At 33.4% G+C, this 21,834-nt stretch overlaps 1 protein-coding gene across 3 annotated transcripts; it reads right to left on the reverse strand.

Annotated features, from left to right (window-relative positions):
- Positions 1-1,484: 1,484 nt before the first annotated feature.
- LOC132717786 (cytochrome P450 3A6-like) lies at positions 1,485-20,931 on the reverse strand. 3 transcript variants are annotated; one of them, XM_060701344.1, is made up of 15 exons: positions 20,765-20,931; positions 18,535-18,632; positions 17,366-17,462; positions 15,862-15,914; positions 10,665-10,761; positions 10,028-10,144; positions 9,764-9,855; positions 9,025-9,176; positions 8,194-8,321; positions 7,918-8,032; positions 6,854-7,011; positions 6,193-6,281; positions 4,778-4,915; positions 3,848-4,010; positions 1,485-2,340 (listed from the first exon to the last, which is right to left on the reverse strand). In XM_060701344.1, the coding sequence occupies exons 2-15, from the start codon at positions 18,606-18,608 to the stop codon at positions 2,254-2,256; spliced, it is 1,560 nt and encodes a 519-aa protein (XP_060557327.1). In that variant the 5' UTR covers positions 18,609-18,632; positions 20,765-20,931; the 3' UTR covers positions 1,485-2,253. The 3 variants fall into 3 exon arrangements, with proteins under 3 accessions (XP_060557327.1, XP_060557328.1, XP_060557329.1); XM_060701345.1 differs by lacking the exon at positions 20,765-20,931 and adding an exon at positions 19,863-19,999; XM_060701346.1 differs by lacking the exons at positions 18,535-18,632; positions 20,765-20,931 and having other exon boundaries at positions 15,862-15,916; positions 17,367-17,462.
- Positions 20,932-21,834: the final 903 nt, after the last annotated feature.

The raw sequence follows: 21,834 nt of genomic DNA on the forward strand, positions 1-21,834 counted from the left end.
ATGCAATTTGGACAAAGTGTTTCAGTGTCTATTCTTGGATTCGAAAAACAGGGGGATTTTTATCGAAAAGTGAGAATGGCCTTTTTCCTTCTTTCTCTATGTAAAATTTTCCCCCTACCTCTGAGAAAATAGGGGGGAATTCTAAAAAAAGTGAGTGAATCCCCTCACCCCCCTTCTAGAATAGACACTGGTGTTTAACTATGTTCTCATATTTTTATAAAGCGTATGTAAAGTAAAAATATCATTAATTTAATAGAAACCTTTACACCTCTTTGGAAAATGCTTTGTGGTGTCCATACCTAGTATTTATCGATTCCATATATATTTATTACATCAGTTAAGAATATCTAATTGTTACAGTTATGAATCACCTTTAGTGATGGTTCTAAATTACATCTGTTTTTCAAGTAAAACACTTGAACACTTTAGTCACTTATACAACTGTTTTGTGTAAAGTTCATGAAAAGTTTGCTTATTTATACACCCGTTTTGTGTACAACGCTTGAATTGTTAACTCATTTATACATCAGTTTTGTGTGAAACGCTTCGATAGATTAAGTATTTACATCTTTTTTGTATAAAACCAGCTAAAAGTTTATTTATTTATACATCTGTTTTGTGTAAAGCCTTTGAATAGTTTGCTTATGCTTTTTTATACATCCGTTTTGTGTACAAGGCTTGAATAGTTTACACATTTACACATTTGTTTTGTGTAAAGCTGCCAGAAAAGTTCATTCGTTTAATACATTCATTTTTGATCTGTTAACTCATTTATTTAACTAGACATTTTTGCGACATCAAAAAACATCACGATTATCTAATCATCTATTTACTTCGTGTTTAAACAGTTCGAAATCACATGAGTGAATTACATATTGTTACGTAAAGGTTGTAACTTGATCTTATGTTTTATTGTATAGCTTAATGAACATTTTATGAATATTCCATATACTGTTTTAAAGATACCATCACCTCATAACATGCTTAACTTAATTCAACTCTGACAACTGATTCTATCCGTGCAACCAGTGCAGATCAAGATTTCCCCGTTACAACCGTGTCGTCTGATCACAGTTTGCACTAATCGCTATTTATTCAGTACACATTTTAGGTAAAAATGATGAATAGTTGTGTTCAAATTGATAGATGAACAAGTCCATGGAACATATTTATCATGGTATCATGGTAAGAGTTATACGTATATGTATCATTTTACTAAATAAACTCGTTTTTGCTGTTTGTCATAAAGTGTTTGCGTTTTAATATTGCTCTTGGTTATGGAAAAAAATCATGGCTCAAAGGGGTGTTCCGTACTTTCACTATTCGTTCAATTATTTCTCTTTGTATATACATGACTGCACTTGACTGACTATAATATATCCATCTCGAAAAGTCAACAATTATATTTTCATTTTTATGCTAAAACTAATCAAATGCATCTATTTTTCCATACCTATATATAAAATTGATCAATAAACTGCATATTAAATTGAAAACTGTTTATTAATACTCATCATACACATCCTAGATATTGTACCGTCGTTCAAGTATTTCAAATTTTGTAACCGATTTTAATATTCCATTCAGTTTATTTCAAATTTACATGTGTTAAAAAGCCTCCGACTCGAAATACATTTAAATAATGTCAATATCTATCTAATTTATACGGTTTATATACATAAACATATATTTTTGAAATGGTATGCTTATAATATCTGAAGGTTTAGATATTTAAAACCAAACGATGTTCAAGTCAATTTTAAAACAAAAAGATGATGTTCCGTACAATTTAAAGCAAACAGACGGTGTTACATTCAATTCAAAAACAAACAGACGGTGTTACATTCAATTCAAAAACAAACAGATGATGTTCTATTCAATTCAAAAACAAACAGATGATGTTCTATTCAATTCAAAAACAAACAGATGATGTTCTATTCAATTCAAAAACAAACAGATGATGTTCTATTCAAGTCAAAAACAAACAGATAATGTTCTATTCAATTCAAAAACAAACAGATGATGTTCCATTCAATTCAAAAGTTAGCAGATGATGTTTCTTTCTATTCAAACTATCAGCAGTAAATATTTTTTATAGAGTCATAGAAAATCAAGCGCATTACATACAAAAATAAGTTCATAGTCAAACTTTTTATAAAACATGTATAATTATTACTGTTATATATATAGACACATGTATATAAAAGAACGGATGACTTCCCATCGAAGTGTTCAAACTCTGGGAAGATCTATTTACGACTTTTTCGTCCTCTTTTCCAATCTCACAACAACAGGTTTCGCAGGTTTACCTAGTCCAAGAGGTGATGTAGGCATCGGTACCTGTGATAACAAGACAAGTATTCTTTTACCTTTACACAATTTTACAATAATGTAAAATTCAGTAAAAAAAATTCAAAGATTTAAACGGATATTGTTAAAAGAATTCGTAAAAATATGTCATAATGCTTTAAGAAGAGAGAAAAAAAATGGCTAAATTTTAATTAATTCATTCATTCATTCATATTTTTTATCTTTTAATATACTTATTCATTTTTTTTAAAAGAATTATGACACATAACATATGAATGTTTCACAGAAACGCTATTTAATTATATTACAAATACAAATGTATTGGGGATTTGACACTTTGATTTGATTCAATGATTGGTCTCACAACATCATTTGAGCCGCGTCACGACAAAACTAACATAGTGCGTTTGCGACCAGCATGGATCCAGACCAGCCTGCGCATCCGCGCAGTCTGATCAGGATCCATGCTGTTCGCTTACAAACTCTATTACAAGTAGAGAAACTGATAGCGAACAGCATGGATCCTAATCAGACTGCGCGGATGCCCAGGCTGGTCTGGAGCCAGGCTGGTCGCAAACCCATTATGTTGGTTTTGTCGTGACGCGGCTCATTTATTTTTTATTGCTCTTTATAACACGATATCACATATTCTTAAAGAACTGATATTATAATAAAAAGTTCAAAATTCACCATTTTTAAATGAAATAAAATGTTGTAAAATATGGAATCATATATAGTACATACATAATGTTACAATAAACGAGAATATATTTAACAGCCAGGTAGTGAAAATTAGAAATCGCTTTTTGATGCAAATGCATTGAAGGCCCTATAGAATAAAACGAATTGTTCGCTAAATCGACATTCCTTTTAAATCTATAAAACTATATATCTGCTGCCAGTATTACTGAAAGGTATTGTTTGATTTTGAAGGAAAATCAAAGTGATTAAAAAACTATATGAGAGAAATATGTTTGTAGATGTATTCTTAAGAGCGAGTGGTGTATGCAATAAATCATTGTTAAACGATAAAAGCCCTACTTAAAATAGAAACATAATATTTACATACGATATGCATGTTTGTTAAATAACTCTTTCGAGAATCGACCATAAGATTCCAGGGGACCCAACAAAATTTACAAAATAATTCTTTTTAATCCATAGCCTTTAAACATTAAGATCTAATGATTTTTCCCCAAGAATATACAGTAAACTCCACTTATAACAATATCGCTTATAACGATATACCGTTTATAACAATGCTGTTGCCGTTGTTCCGACTATTGTTTTCAGATTGGTTGCCCCTCGAATATAACGATATACCGTTTATAACAATGCTGTTGCCGTTGTTCGGACTAGATTGGTTGCCCCTCGGATATAACGATATACCGTTTATAACAATGCTGTTGCCGTCGTTCCGACTATTGTTTTCAGATTGGTTGCCCATCGAATTATATATATTAGATATTAATTTGGCGGTCCTCTGAATATTGTCATAAACGGAGTTTACTAAAAATTTCACATTATTTCTACTTACTTCAAGCTGATCTGTCTTGTGTATTCTGTAACGTTTTAACAATGTCACAATGGTGGCCTTGACCTCCAGAAGAGCCAAACGCTTTCCTATGCAGTTCCTCGGACCTTGACCAAACGGCATGTATGCATACTGGTTTATTTTGTCTTTATTTTCCGGTGCAAACCTTAAAAGATATATTATTTTTAAATAAATCGCTTTATACAATTGTCAAATCAAAATAAGTAAGGTGGAAAATAAAAATTGCCGACGATAAAATACACAAACAATAAGGACACCCTTCGATCTACCTGTCCGCTCTCTATATTTTAGATTAGTAAAGCGGACGATTTGTTTCCCGATCTTCTATTTTTAGAAACGAACGAGTTATAAATAGCTCTCGGGACGGGCTTTTTGGGGATGCACTTTTCAAAGATAGAATTAATGAAAACAACACAAAGTTGTTTTTCCAATCGAAAATAAAAGCTGGAGGCCGTTTTATTTATTTTTACTATATAAAAGAGTCTAAGATATGGTTTAAAATTAACGTGAATTTCTTTACTTAATTTTTTATAAAAACTTAAATAAGTATTAGAAAACGTCATAAATTAAATCTCAATCTGATGAAAGCAACAAAAGTAGACTTTGCAAACATCTTTTTATCAGACCAGACATCGACTTCAGGACGAACATTAATGTGCGCGCACACCACCCCCGATTTCTAGGCCAAACTAAATAAATCATACCCAGTTGTGTGACACCCGCCCTTTCATTTAATTCTTGATGTTTTTTTAAGTTTTGATGTGTTTGGGGGGGGGGGGTGATTTTATTTTATTTTTTTTATTTATTTATTCATTTTTTCCATTTTCTATCATTTTTTACAGCAAATTGGTAAATATAAGAAATTAAGCAGACGACAATTTTTGCAAGCATGTTGGATGGAAATAAAGTTACCTCTCTGGATCATATTTATTGGGATTCTCCCAGTATTCCGGCATATAATGAAGTGCCAATACGGACATTGTACAGTCCATGCCTTTCTTGATCTGTAGCCCATTTATCTCAACATCCTCTAAAGCCAGGCGGTTCAATCTGAGAGTATAAGAAACAGGATTTCAATATAAATACAAAAACTGGTTTAAGCATATTTATTTAAGCTCGATTGGGAAACAAGTCCTTGCAACCTATTAATCGCTTTCGAGTCCGCTCCCTGAAACCAACCAGTACTGGTGTCATATGAAGAAACATGGTCGTGTATCGATTAGAGCTCCAACTCATTACACCTGGGTTGAGAGGCAGACACCCTAACCATTAGGTCACCGCTCTCCTGTGTTTATTAATAAAATTAGTAAATTCATTACAAACTAGTTCATTCCTAAGCTACATACAAACTATAAGGACAAATAACAGATCAACTGAAACCATTTACACGCGCTCTAAGGTGAAAATTACAGATTCGATTGATCGAGTCTATTGACGAGAGATAATGCTACGTACAACACACTTCCGGCACCTAGCACCGAGTTCAGCTTTATCTTTGAAACACTTCATAATTATATTGGATTCAAATTCACTGCAGCATGGTCACTAGGAAAGGTAGGACCAAAAAATAAATATCCTAGGCACAACTCAAAATGATGTTACTTTTAAAAATTATTTTCGGTCAATTATCCTTTTCGGGTAATTATCCTTTTCGTATACATACGGTAGTGTTTATTTGTAAGCATTTACAAAATTAAATTGGTCTCGACCATTTAATGAAACATACATTAACCAATTTAGTGATTGATATTATTTTATAAACAGTCGCTTTGCTAGACAATTGTCAACTTGCTGATTTACTGAAGTAAATGTGTCACGATTTATTTGAAATCCTACAATCCTATTGGACGAAAAATAATTATAACACTCGCATTAAACGTTTCTTTTGTATTTCACGACAGTGTCACGAACTTATACACAAAACCGCTAAAATATGTACCAGTATTTAATCAAAACTTTAAAGGGACTTCACTGAATTTTGTGAAATGAGGGGACTGTAAGTATTTATTTGTCGAGATTTTTATACTACTTGGTGTAGGTCCGGAAATGTGTGTGCAAAATTTTAAGAATTATCATTTTCAATAGTTAAAGCATTTTAACGGTTTAAACTCAAATCGGACTATTAATCATATTGAATTTAGATTTTCAATTTAATTCTCGATATATTCTTCATCATCTTCTTTTTCACCATTATTTCTATATATGTTTATATATTTACATTTTAGCGCTCCAGTTTATTTAAGATTTTTAAATTTCATTTATTTTAGGGTTTTGGACCTTGATGTGCAGTGGGGTTCCTTTAACTCGAAATCCGTAAAAGAACAAACCTTTGAGCTGGCGGGTGCATCCGCAGTGATTCGTTCACAATCATGTCGAGGTATCCCAGCTTGAATACATTGTCATAAGTAGTGTCCGCCTAAATTGAAATATATATTCTGTTGTTATCTATATCCCATATTTTTTATATCTCATTCCAAAATTTTGCTTTAAATATGATTCGAGTGAGTCATGTTTAAATCTGCAAACCTCGAGAAAAGTTAAAAGTGAAAGTGAGAAAACTTGAAAAAGATAAATTAATTAACGTGCAGAATTACAAATTGTTATGAATTTGTCTAATGTTTTAAATAGTCATAAAAGTGAAATATAGAAATCCTTTTTCTTACAAATTTAATAAGTCATTGCTTTCATTTGCATGTTAAATGAGCATTTGAGCTGCGTCATGACAAAACCAGCATAATGGGTTTGCGACCAGCATGGATCGAGACCAGCCTGCGCATCCGCGCAGTCTGATCAGGATCCATGCTGTTCGCTATCAGTTTCTCAAGTTGTTACAGGGTTTGTAAGCGAACAGCATGGATCCTGATCAGACTGCGCGGATGCGCAGGCTGGTCTGGATCCATGCTGGTCGTAAACCCATGATGTTGGTTTTGTCATGACGCGGCTCATTTAATTAATGTTTACAATGAGCTCAATGGTTGTTATACTTACATCCCCAATTTCTGTATCTATCTCCTGTACAAGTTTATCCTGACAGTCAGTGTTTATAGCAAGATCATAAATTATCCATGACAGAGTAGTCGCTGTTGTATCATAACCAGCAACCATAAATATTATAGAATTAATCAGAACCTCAGTATCATTCAAACCTGAAATCAACAAGGAAAATACAGGTGATACTATGATAATATATAAGGTTTTTATTATACATTATTATGTACCAAACTAAGTTCCATCGGACCAGTACACGGCTGTCAAATCTAGCGCCTCGTCCAATATAGGTTTTGCAGCTGTATACGAGTTCAATTGAAACAGTATTGTATTAAACAATGCATAATGACTTCTTTATTTCATACTACTAATTTTAATAGAATATTGTTTCTCCGAGTTCATAGATTTTATATAGATGTTTTGTACTCACAAAAATGAAACTGAGGCAGGACGGAGAGCAATATGTATTTGATATATATTTTTGAACTAGGTAAATGAAACCAAGGTTAAATTGATAAGATTGGATCAAATAACGATTTCTATAAAAACATCACGTGGTGCATGACCTTGACCTTAAACCCAGTGACCCCAAACATACCAATGAAAAAGAGTAAAAATCTATTGTTAACACAGGTGACCTTAACCTTTTGACTTCCAACTCTGGACCAACCAAGAAATAAAAGACATCAGTAAATAAATGTTGTATTAGCAAAAGTGTAAAAACTATTTTTAGCAGTGGTGACCTTTACCCCACTGGTTTAAAGGTAGAACCCAAGTTATGTTTCTTCTAAAAATAAAAGACATATCTTAGAATAATTATTAAAGGTTGTACGTACGCAAGTGTAAAAAATATTTTTGGCAATGGTGATCTTGATCCAAATATCCCTTAACTCTATCCAAAGTTTAACATGAAAGACATTAGTTTACAAATAAAGGCTGTATGGGCAAACGTGCAGAAAACGTTATTTTCTTTACACGAGATCGCAAGAAAGACTTTTAACCTCGTGGAAAGTTCAATTACTATTTGCCTAAAGCAATTGATAAAAAAGTAAACAAATCGTCACCTCTTTGTTTGAAGCCTTCATATGTGACTGCCTCTTCAGCGTCGTCAGTTTCTTTGTCATCAATATCGCCTCCTTTATGTGTATTGATTAACAACTGTAGGAGATCTCGGTGTTTCTGAAGGCAATAAAACAAAATAAAAAACAAGTACAAATTCGAGCAATGAAATCTTTTGTAAACAATTTTGATTAAAGCGAGAAAATGGGCAGATAAATAGGCATATGCCGTATGAAGGTAAAGCAAGGTCTGAGCCAAATTGACATTAAAATACTACTTACCGATTGAGCCTTTTTTCTATCATTGAAAGCCTGTGTTAGCGTGCTTTTGTAAAAATCCATGGCCTCCTTCGATACAATACTTGTTTCTAAATATTTGCCGAACAAATTGCTTACATCTGGGAAAAACACTGAAAAGACGTAGAAAAATTAAACATGAACACACACGATCGCATAAATTAGCAATATAGTGTTACTAATTAGGCTATAAGAATCTTACACCGTCTTCCCGTGCTAACCGTGATACGAGACACAAGCGGGCACCTGAGTAGAACAACCGACGTTCCGTAAGTTAGCTAGATAGCTTTCTAAAATGAAAGAATCAAAAGTCCTTGGCGGAACTCGAACCCACAGCGGTGTGGGGCAAGTAGTTTGCAGTCAACAACATTAACCACACGGCCACGGTCTTAACGTTCCAATAGGAAATCGAAATACAATATATTTGCAACTTTTCGTTAACAGGTAGTGTGTATCAAATTCACAGTGCGTTTGCGAGAATGAATGTGAAAATCTGATGTATATACATTCATTGCTCCCGCGTGTCCATATCAATATAAAATATCAATATCAATATCAAATACAACCACAAGTTCATGATTATTCCACAAAACTCATAAGGCTAATAAAGTGTTTTATAAGTATACTGCTGTATTATTAAGGTACTGTATATTTATAGTGCTGTATAAATAAAGTATTGTATAATTATAGTGATGTATAATTATAGTGTTGTAGAATTATAGTGTTTTATAATTAAAGTATATATAAATACATGACTTATTAAGAAAAAAACTTTGTTGTATTACACACATGTTAAACAGGAAAATAACTATTTACCATTGATAAGAAAAAATGGATTTCTAGATCCTTTGAACTCTAGGAACTCTCGTGCATATTTGATGATTAGATTATCTGGGTCCTTTTGTGCGTCAACATCAAGTCCGAAACCCGTACTGCATATGACATCCAACGTATAACCTTTTATATTTCTACAAAAAAGTGAGAAAATATATTACGAGAAAATATAGAAGTCCTATAGAAGAACACGACAAAAATGAATAACTTGTTATGGCTGCAAAGCTCTGTCACATGGTGACTATTTAAAAATGTGTACGTGATTAATGCGTTAGGTAATTTTAGTTTTACAATTACATGTAATTATCATAAGGTTAGTTATAAGTTTAACGTATTTAGATCTTAGCTTAACACAAACATAAACTATAAATGAGACTACTTTAGCGTCTGTTGCAAACATCTCTATGACATCCTTCTTATAAATTTAATGCATTAAGACATGAATATTAAGTCACACCGACACTTTGAAGGTCATATGGCAACTTCCAAGCTTTACTGGCGGAGAATATCCTGAGGTGCCCCTCCGTACATTATTTCAGGCACGAGCGCACGTGAGTAGGATAGCAAGCTAGCTGGACATCCAGTGGGATATGAATTCACAGCAGTGAGGGGCAAGTGTGTTTAAAAGTCAACGACCTTAACCACTCGGCAACGGACGCCCTGCTTTGTGGTTTTAATTACGTGAACATATAAATGTAATTAGAAATGAGGCTATACGTACGGCATAACGTCAAAACCTTCGGGACTTTTCTCGATCTTATCATCTAACAACTCTTGTAATGTATCCATGCATTTATGTATATACGGGTTCATCTGTTAAACAACATGATTTGAATAACAAGCAGCAAAGATTAAGAACAAAATAACATAAGAAACTTATTACAGAACATTACATTAAATAAGTTAATATATATTTAGCTAAATATATTTAAGTACTACTAGCGCATTTAGTAAAACAGTATTAACAACTTTTTGTTAGATATACCTCTCGTATTTTTCCTGTAGTAAATGTTGGACTTAGAGTAGATCGCAAGAACCTCCAGTGGTCACCACTTGCAACAGACACTGCTGACCTCCAAATCTTTGTCACTTTAACAACAGACTGAAATTCCACAATTGTCAAATCAGACAAAGTCACTCTGACGTATTTTAAAATCAACAAACATGAATTCAACCAGCAATTCCAGTTGATAGTATAGAGTTCAACCAGCTTCTTATATATGACACAACAAGTATGACAAAATAAACAACTTCTAAGCATTATAAATCGACGGACGAGGCAATATTTAAACTTCTTCTGAATATGCAATACCATAACCACCTTCCGTAGTCTCCTCACCGTAGTCTAGAGTTTATTCCCCTTAATTACTATACTGTCCGTAGTAACTGTAGGCTGGGAACCAGACTACCTCCCCCACGACACCCCAAGCCTACCCCCCCCCCCCCCCCAAAAAAAAAAAAAAAAAAAGTTACCGGGGGTGATACGGTCTATCCCAATACAATTATTATTTATTTCTAGGTCATTGACCGCCATACAAAATAGTGTACATCCATAAAAAATGTAAAAATTACTCTCAAATTCTATATTTTTGTTTAGAATGCGCATGTTTTATTTTACTTACCACGCGGTCAGTGAATTTGGAAAACTCCTTCACCATAATTTGCTTAATTATATCTGCGTCACTTATGACAAGTGTTGGAATATTGCCAAGAAACAACCTGTCGACAAAATGGTGAAAAAACATTTTTTGAAATCAATGGTTACAAGAGAACACAAGAAATCAGGCAAGACTAAACACAAGGTGGGTGTATACTGTGAGGTAAGAAGGATCGGCGGGGACATTTAAACTTCACGAATTTCCGATTTCATCTCCGTACGTGAAGTCAAAAGTTATCTTCGTAATTCACTTTTTCACGGATTTACATTAATCCGTGACTTTTTCAACATACGGAAAACACCAATTCACGAATGGAACTTCATGAATTCATGATTTCAACTTCATGAATTCACGATTTCGACTTCACGAATTCACAATTTCGACTTCACGAACTAACGATTTTAACTTCACGAATTCACGATTTCAACTTCGAGTGAATTCGTTGAAATCTTGAATTCGTTAAAATATCCCAAATGGTCTTTTGTAGCACGTATGGGAAAAGAATGTACTCCGTTGAAATACGACGGGAGAATGAATACGCATAAAATAATCACATGCAATAAAACCACGATAAATCATGCCATATGCTTGTATATAAGGAATACCGTGGCGCCGTTATATGTCGCAACGCCGCTAAATGTCGCACTACCCGCTAAATGTCGCACCGTTGCCGCTAAATGTCGCAACCGCCGCTAAATGTCGCAAAATCATTTGCCGTTTGATGTCGCAATGTTAACGTTAAATGTCGCACGAATTTCCCCTACCGTTAAATGTCGCAACACTACCGTTAAATGTCGCAATATGTAATTCTATGTTGAACTCGAGTTTATTGTTGTATTATATCAATTAAATCTGCCTACTCAAGACGAATAAATCCGTTTGAAAAGCGAGTGATTTTATTATATATGAAAATGCTCTGCAAATTATACAACGATAATACTCATTTCATAAATAAATGTATATTGTTTTGCGTTTGATTTTTAACTGATCTTATACAAGTACATATTGATAATTATACAATTGTCTACCATTTGTATGAAACTGTGCAAACATGTCTGTGAAATTGGCAAAAGAGACAGCCTAACGGCCTGGATGCTTAAGTAAGCAGAATGATGTCCTAGTAGGCTGAGGAGGCAAATCGTCTCGCAGTCCGAAGAGGAAGCCTTAACTGCTGACGACCTAGGCCAGCTTAAGGAGTTTGTATAACGCCCTAGAAGCCTAACGTCGGCAGCCTAGCATCCTGGTATTTGTTAGATAGAAATTGGTACAGAAGTTAACGCAGCTTGTGTTGACCGTGCATTTCATACTGTGCATGTTTTTCACGTATTTGCCGTTTCTGTTAAGGTAAACCACGGGTAATGCATTACCTCCACTTTGAAGAGTATTCAAATAGGCTAGAATCGCTTGCAAACTACATTGAAATTGAGAGGCGTGGGTTCAAACCCCAGAAGGGGCAACTTTTTTATCTTTCTTTTTTTCTTTTTAACATTATTTATGTATCTCTCTGATCCCTTATGGAAGAAAAAAGGTTTGATTTAAATTATATAATTATTGTAGGTATTTATTTGCTAAATAATGCCAAAATTTATAGTAAATATGATACCAGATACTTTCAAAGTTAAATAAAATAAAAACTACACGGTAAAAGTATTTTATATTTCGCATGATTAATCAATTTACCTTTAAGTAAATTTAGGCAAACTTTGAAAACAGCCCCTCATTATGGTAAATTTTAGGAATATTTTGAATAAGGCATTTTAGATAGGGAAATGGTAAAATTAGTGTTAAAAGTGGGTGGAGTAGGGTAACATTTTTATACATATTAAGAACATTTCGTTTAGAAACAAACATTTTGCTTGTGTAATTTGTTACCTGAATGTAATTATTTGTATCTTAACAATGAGCAATAGAAAAACATTATTTATAATGATGATATTACAGATTATTTAAAGTTTCCTCATTTCTGAAAATAAGCCCTTCTAATGACAAAGTCTTAGTTTAGAAATATATCCATAACTCATAAACCACACGGTAAATTTTATTTAAATTTTGCATACAGGTGACCTTGAAGACATATAACTGTCCTATGTTGTCAATTTTACAGTTCCTTATGGTGCCCATTACCCATGGTCTACCTTAAAATGAAATTTTTGCCTTGATATTCAATCAATATTTCAAGTTTGAAATGAATATATAAAAGGGAGATAATTAAGCAAAAATGCTTTTCAAGATCATCTTAATTCCTTTAGAAATGCATTTTACTTTTTATATGAAATAAGTATTTTATGTTTTAAGTGAATATGTTTGAACTTTTTTGAGCAATAAGCCGTAACCAAAATGTTAATCAAGGCGAAAACATAATCGAAAAACTTAACCAACGCTGAAAAGTTTAGCTTTTCATTAATGAAAAAAAATTCTCAAAATCGTTCAATCGGGAGTAAATAAAGTTAGCAATCATTTGGTCATGGAGGCCCCTCATACCTTTTGATATAAATGCAAATATTGTGTTTAACAATAGCTGAAAGTAATGCCAAATGATATGCAATCATATCAAACATCAAACACATATCAGTTTCCGCCGCGTAATTCCCTAAATTGTGCCAACATTTTAACAAGTCATAAGTGATTGCATTTGGAAACCCATTTCATAACAACGTCAAGGCAATGTTAAAACCCAAGTTAATCATTTTTATGGTGTTCTTATAACATATTTACATGTCTATGTCCCCGCGAGGCGTTTGACATTATCGCAAGATAGATAACAACCGCATGAATATTAATTATGGTAAGACTTTACAGCAACCTGATTAATAAAATCAGCTCCTAACTAACGATACGCTACAAGTAAGATTTGAACTTTTTACAGAGCCCAGGTGTATTCCCGGTTCAGAACCCGATATAGCACCGAATATATAAGTATGTATTTACTTAATTGCAATAAACGTTTGAGTTAATTTGATGCAATATACGATGCTAAATCGGTGTATTTCCGCTTGATTCCGGTGGAGATCCGACTAGACACGGTTTCATCACGGTCCATCCCGACCATCGCCGATTTCGCCACGGTAACGCTACTGGTGATGCCGGTACTGTGCCGGTGACGCCCCGGTAATGCGCCGATGCTTCCGGTTCAAGTTTATGAGATTAAAACTGCCTGACCACGTTGACATCAGTCATTCGGTAAACGACAGCAGAGCTGCTATTCGAAGTAAAGGGGATGGAAGTTAGAAAAAAACTGTGCCTACAATACCTTCATAGGTTGAGGTACCTTAAGCTGAAAATGTACCAGCTGAAGATTTTTCCTACTCTCATTTAACAAATTGTCCATGCTCGTGTTTCTCCTCTAAACAAAATGATCCAAAGAAACACTTCAAGTTTATATATTACTGTTCTTTAAATGTCCTGTTATCGGCATCAGGTCGTTACACCACCGTTTATCACCGTTATATAACCGTACTCGTTGGCAATATCCGGAACATTACCGGCTCCGACTTAAATGTACCCTGGCTCTACCGTAGCTCTGCCTGTTTTACCAAGGCAACATCGTGTCATCACCGGGGCTTTGTCGTTTGGACATTGATTAACACGCATCCCAGTTTACTACGATTTGTCACGGTATGGGTGCGGTATAGATACGGTGGTTTCCCGGCAATTCTCTCTTCAAAGACAATAGAACACGGTTTCGGGCTTCCTGCCCGTGAGCCCCGGTTGTATTAAACATTTAAATACAACGTGGCGATCTCTCAGTTCGTTCCGGTTCACCATGGTTTGTCCCTTTACTTTACGGAATTGCAACGGCCCAACGCCGGTTTACCACGGTTGATCCCGGTGGATCAACTAAATCGTGTCAAACCGGGACACCAAACCTGGACTGTGTAAATGGGGCTTAAACTGCCCGTGTATGACTGTATTACTATTAGTACTAGCAAGAAAAGAAGGTCTTTAAATCAATGAAAGTACTTAAACCGAATTCTGATCGCGACAAAATCATAATACCTTTTAGATGTTTTCGTCAGGGTTATAAAAGAAAAAAGGGGCAAAAGAAAAATACGTTTTGGACTTAAAATTTCAATTGTCCCTTTCTAAAATACGCTTTCTGGGTCTATTCATTATATAGAGCTCAAAACCTCGATTTTAAAGGTTTTTAAAAAAAAAATTAAATAAAAGTACCTTTTTTTAAAAGGGACCGATGAGCTTTTTTGGCCGATGGGACTAAAAAAATTTTTTCCACAAAAAAGTCCCTTTTTGGTGTAGACCCGAACCTTTGTGCCTTTCAGTCATTCGCGACTTCGTTTTCCAAAAAAAATTATTAAAATTGTAAAAATAGACCAAAATGAAAAAGCGTTTAAACGTTTCCTCAAAAAAGGTAGGGAAAAGCAAAACTACGATTTTTGATTATCTTTAAGTTTTTCTTAAACTATCTTTGCATATATTTCTGTTTTAAAGCGCCCCAGTCATTTATGTAAGAAATTCTAATGTTATGTTTTTAGGTGGAGTCCCTTTAAATGGCAAGTACAGTAAAAGTAAGTATGAGAGCGTTAAAAAGTAAAATACTACTACTTTTAATCATGATTTTAACATGAATTTATATCTTGAGACATTTAACGGTAGTGTTGCGACATTTAACGGTAGGGGAAATTCGTGCGACATTCAACGTTAACATTGCGACATTTAACGGCAAATGATTTTGCGACATTTAGCGGCGGTTGCGACATTTAGCGTCAATGTTGCGACATTTAGCGGCAAGTGCGACATTGAGCGGCGTTGCGACATATAACGGCGCCACAAATACTTTACCCATGGTACTGGCATCGTGCATCTCAGACAGAAAGAATGATTTCGTTTTGTCAGTAGAAAAACAAGTAAATAATAATCAATAAAAATCGTTCAAATCCCAGTTAAGGCAACTCATTTTTTTAAAAATTGTTTAAGCCAAATAAACATTGAATTGAATATCAGTGTTGCAATTAGTCTTATAGCCAATTTACTACAATTAAAACGCTGAAAAGCATTAGTGGCACTATACAAAAACAAATTGGTTAATAATCTCACAACCTTCACCTTTCTGACACTCTGAGACCCAAACAAATTCAGCGTCTTCTGTGCTTTGATTATAAAAAAAATGGCTTCAGTTTGAAGTATAATAACCAATAGGACTTACCCAAATATCTTTCCATTTTCCTTCACCATTTGATAATCTATATACCCAAAACCCTGTAATTAATGACAGCATTGAAATTTTAGTGAATATTTGAACTTCTAAATGTTTATTATAACATTTGCAAAGTACAGGTTTGGATAGTTACACCATTTGTAAAACACCATTTTCAAACACTTCGCCATCAGTAAATTACAGTACCCCATTTGCAAACGCCATTTGCAAATACCAAAACTTATATATATATAGTCCGCGGTGACGCAAAAAAAGGTCTGCATATTGTTTCGATGTGGTTAACGTTTGACTCAATGTGCATGAAAATCCTTCATGGGGTTCAGGAGATAAGGAGCGGGCATGAAACCCAAGTAATCAAAACTAAAATAAAATATGTACGAAAAACAAAAAAATAAAAAATGAGTATCAAAAACTAAACAAAAAATAAATTTGCAAATGTCACTTTTATGCCACCATAATTAATATACATTGTATATATTATTAATTTACAAATATGATTCACTGATTGTGTCGTTCATTTACACGAATAAAAATGGAAATCACAGGGCTATCTACTGAACTGATTGTTTGTTGAATATCACATGCATTTATTTCAAGTGTGCGCGTGCTTGCGTGTGTGTGTATGACATGTATGAGTGTAAGTTTTTGATTGTGACATGGTCAGTCATTTGCCGAGAAGCTTTGAAAACTATGTTATGCCCCTATGAAATACGAGGGACTTAAACACAAACACTAACAACTCCGCGTCCATGCAATTAAGATTTGAAAAGATATCGAAAATAATTTTAAATTATGTAGAAGTCTACTTGGCAAAAAAATAAGAATATGAAAAAATACAAAGGGCAAAAGCTCAAAAATGTGTCATAGAATTGTTAAAATTCATAAGCACTGCATTTTTTCTTAATTGGATTTGTCTACCTATATATTAAATTGAAACCTCAAATACTGTATCAGTTATTATCCGTACAATATAAACATTATAAATTACTGAAAATGATCATTAATTGTTCTTTCCTTGCTGAGATCCATTCACCTATGAATTTTTAAGATGATATCTCTAAAACATGTTGAGTTATGCCCTGGACTAATTTAAGCTAAGAATAAAAAATACCAAGGGCAATAACTCTTACATCATGTAAACGAGAGTTATGGTTCTTAGGCACTGCACTCTTTCTTGATAATATTGATAACAAATATCTGCCGATGAAGTTACAAGTTGATATATCCTACAGTTTCTATTTGGTCATGCCCTGGAAAGCAATACCCTAACAACCAAGACAGGACAACTGATTCCTACCTCCACAGTGTTTGTAGTTGATCATAATCATAAAGCTTTTCTATAAATTTAATGATGTAGATAACATTGCTCATGATAGTATAATATACAAGTGTCAAGTGATAAATTTCCCATGATATGTTGTAACGGAGAACTTTTTTTTCTAAATACATTTTTTGTAAAGATAAAAAGATAAATTTGCATATTAATAAATACCTTTTTTGTAAGTATAAAGAAGTCCCCAAAGAAAAAGACGGTTGGTTTTGTTGGTATTCCAAGACGCTTAAAATAAGATTGTTTGTACCATGTGTACCTAAAGAATAAAAACAATGTATCAATGTATTGTTGATGTATAAATATTTGTGTTACATGGTTGTTTTCATGCCTTTTTCTGAACATTGTCATGAAACTGAAGTCTAAAACAAAACAATACTACACATTCTATCACGCGTCACATTAACCCATGAAGCATATAGGACAGTCGAGTTGTATGATTTTTCTATGCTTGATGAGGGTCCACCCGCTGTTAGCAAAGGCACTAAATGAAGCTTTCGCTGCCGAGTACAGACCACGGACGTCTCTACAGTCATACCTTTAAAGGGTTACTCTTGGAGCACAAAGCTGGTGATAATTTACCTTCATGCAATGTCCACCGAGAATTAGATAAACATATGAATTTTGAGCCAAAAATAGGTCACTGTACGGCGGACAACGAGAACCTAAATGTACAGTAATTAAGACACTCTATGTGCTAGTGCCTATTTTGAAGGGCCATTTTCATCGGTTTTTGTCAGGACACCGGCAGTTAACTTCATGCAGAGACTAAGTCGTGTCGCCTTGAACGTTACCCTGAGTTGTAAAAACATCTGCCGACGCCCTGTCCCTTCTCACCGAGGGCGTGTGAGAAGTACTTACACGTTAATAAACTTTTGCGGTTTAACTTCAATGAAATTGATCAAAAATGCCTATCTGCCTCTGAGATTTTATTCCTGCCCATTTAATCTCGAGCACAGCAGCACACTCAAAATTGATATCAATTCAATTAACGGAAAATGTATTGTTCGTAAAACTTAAGAAAAGTAAAACAGCAAAGTAAATACGATGTATATAGACTCTAAACTTTATCCTTACTATCAATATTTTATCAATCTTTAACTTCAATTGTTTTTCAACTTTCAACAAAAAATACCGGAAATATATAATTATACTGTGTGGCTCGCTTATTTAACAATGTGGTTATATGACGTCATAAATTCTGTTTTCTTATTTGTTAAACTAATCATTACAATGGGTAATATTTTGTTTAATTACATTCAGTTTTAACTACATTGTATAAATGTAATCATCTATGAAGTAAATACAGAAATGTTGTAAAATAATCTTACAGGCAAACCGTCAGTATGAACACTGTAATACCAACGAGCCAACCCGGCAACTCCACCACTCCAAGTATTTCCATCTTTTATCAGTAGACAATGTCGATCTAGAAGAAAATGAATTGTCATTCGGTTTGCAAAATAGTTGTTTAGGTATACAGCAGTTTGTATTATGGCATATATGAATCTCCAGTTTAACAAAAAAAACTTTTGATTTTTAGTTCCCTAGTAAATTCCTTATGCTACTGCATATTCCAAAGTTCATACCTACTAAGAATAACAACAAATCTGTCGGGGGGAATTTTAAAACTGAGGTCATGTAAATGTATTGCAATTTGGTTCTTTAAGAATGGCGTAATTCAAGTGTCTTCAGTGGCTAATTTTCGCAATGTCGTATTCCACGGAAATGCAAAGACACCACGGATGTAATGCAAAAACACCACACATTTTTATTTATCATTCTTACGCTTGCATGATGTCGTTCTTTCGCCTTGAGAAAAACACAAAGATACCACAAAATTGGTGGTTTCTATGTTTTAACAATTGCTAAAAGCGATAATATGCTACACATATTTGTCTGTATCCAAAAAGATAAACTAAATTACGGTCTCCTATTTTTAAAGGTTAAGCTTACCGTTCTTAAATAAAGTTATAACTTTAGTGATAAGCATGGTTGACCCAGTATTTAATATCATCAGTTTATCCATGGTATATAAAGGAATCAAAACCAAAACAAACGCATAATCTCGTCCTATAATTCTCATATCAGTGACCTTGGTATGTGACATATAGCTGATATAACTAACTTAAAGTTAATTAACAACATCAGCAACCTTTTAAATATAAACGTTATAATTAAGTGAGGTATATGCTCACTCATATGGTACAAAACGTTAAAATTCGTTATTCCTTTCATTATCTGTTTACATCAATAATTGTCATTATTATAAAAGCATACTATTTATTGTCTAAATCTTTTAACACCTGAACAATAACTCATATTTCATCCGTTCAGCGTACTAGCGTAGTGGTAGAGCGTTCGCTCCGTACACGTAGAAACCCTGGCTCGAATCCTTGATTATTTTTTGTTTCATTTTTATGTTAGCATTGGAAGAAAAAAAAAGATATAAACAAATGAGCCAGAATTGTTAAAAATGTGGCGAATATAATTCAGAATTTCAAATAGAATGAAATAATAATAATATTCAATGTGTCCAATGACTGTTAAAAAGCAAAATTAATACTTTCATATTATTTTTTTTTAATTTTGCTTAATCGTTATATTTTTAAATCATAAGTTTCACTAAATGTTCATAAAAGAGGAAATCAAAACTTACTTGATATATTCTGAAAGTTATAAAACAAACTAAAAAATATGCACAATTGCAGATTTGAACTCGAAAAACCCATGTTCATATTAACCTGAGCGCTCCATAACCTGAACGCTCATGTCACCTCGCTGCTCGCGATTACGTATTTATGAACTTTGCAATGAAATACCACAAAAAATGAATATCTTGCAAAACCTATTATAATTATCATGATGGTCTAACCGCTCTAACGTTATCGTGTTCGACTTATAATTCACCGGTGGAGAGTGTAAACAAACAAACTTCGGATATGTTCTTAAACTATATGCATACGATATTGAAACTATTTCAACCGAAATGCATAGTTGCCAAGGACTCACATTATTCATCAATTAAATTGCATTGGTCTACAAGAAGAATTTCAAATATTAATTGATAAAAATAAAAATTTACCATTCGGATATTCCTTTAAGATATTGCTATATAAAATTGTTGAAAGAGTTGAAAGTGATTTAGAATGATCATTTATAGATGAAAAATATCAGTTTGTTCTATAGTATAATAAATCTGCTGTGTATAGACTTACCAACATTTATATATAAATGTTTCATAGTTTGTTGTTATGTATGTTACTGAATAATATCAATTTAATTATTCTGCAATTAAAATGAATCGTAGTTTTTATTCATTTAACTGCTGTTAGCAGGGGATAGTGCACAATAAAACTTCAGAAATCATAGTCAAAATGCAGCAGACAAAATGCAGCATAATTTTTAATGTAAAAAAACAAGCATGTAATTTCAACAGTCACAAACTTAAATATATAAAATATCTAAATAAATTTCAAAAACCGGTACATTCTCTTCAAGTAATTACAAAGTAGACTTAGTATAATACATGAAATTAGGCTACATAATTATGAAACTTGCCTTTAAGTGCGTTCTTTCCTCACTCAATGTTATTTCCAATATAACAAGCTTACACAAAGACGGTCAAATCGTTTTATAGCCGGATTATGCTGACTGATGAAATCTATATCGCTCTTGCTAACACAAAATTTACCAAATAGCAAATCAAACAAGATATTCGTATGTAAATAACCTTCACATTGATGCGTCATATAGATAATACATGTTGATAAACAGCGTAATGAATAGTTCATGAAGTAGCACATAACGACCAGGACATACAGACAAACGTGAGTAACTTCTAAAAATGTCATAGCCGCCTCAATTTGTCATTGCTAATTTTGATTATAGAAATACAATGTACGGAGCCTCTAAAGTGACATGCACGCACATTTTTTACCATCGCTTGTTAACGAATTCATAATTAGAAAAAAACAAATAGAATTAAATAAATAACAAACATGTTGACTGTGTTTAAAGAAAACTATGAACCAATTGTTATGTCATTCTTATCATAAGATCTTCTCGAACAGAAACTACAATAATAGTACCAGGGGCTTATTACTCTGTAACGCATTAACACTGTCAATGTTAACGTTTCCAGCATGACTTGGGAAGGATTTATTTCAGGCACGAATGGCAACTGAGCAGAACCACTGACGTTCCGAAAGCTAGCTCGATAGCTAATTCACATGATTATTAAGTCCATGGTGGGATTCGAACCCAAATCAGCTAGGGTAAGTGGCTTAAAGCGATCGGAACCACTTGGCGATGAATGACCCTATAACATTTTTTTTAAATTTCGACAACAGAACCTTACATATGATTTACAGTTTCCAGAATGAAAACAAATATTAGCTCTTCTGCAAATAGTGCAGTTTGTTCATCAATCTGTCATGTAAATTCTCACACAGTTAAGAATGTATTTTATGACATTGGTATATGTGTTAAAGATTTAAATATTGAACGATCGCTTATCGATATCCCCATTGATTTTGTTTCACCGACTATCGTTGATTTCATTGATTCGTTTTAAATTGTGTTGTTCACTCATTTTATAGTAATACAAATCCTATAGAGAACTTTTTATT

The sequence above is a fragment of the Ruditapes philippinarum genome, unplaced genomic scaffold (assembly GCF_026571515.1).
Source record: "Ruditapes philippinarum isolate M1 unplaced genomic scaffold, ASM2657151v2 ctg7351_1_1_1_1, whole genome shotgun sequence".
Classification (NCBI taxonomy): Eukaryota; Metazoa; Mollusca; class Bivalvia; order Venerida; family Veneridae; genus Ruditapes; species Ruditapes philippinarum.

Coding starts and splice junctions, on each gene's coding strand:
- LOC132717786 (XM_060701344.1), bottom strand. CDS start 18,608: ATGGAAATACTTGGAGTGGTGGAGTTGCCGGGTTGGCTCGTTGGTATT. Junction 4,011..4,777: donor AATAAATATGATCCAGAGAG/GTAACTTTATTT, acceptor ATATCTTTTAAG/GTTTGCACCGGAAAATAAAG. Junction 2,341..3,847: donor ACAAGACAGATCAGCTTGAA/GTAAGTAGAAAT, acceptor TTGTTATCACAG/GTACCGATGCCTACATCACC.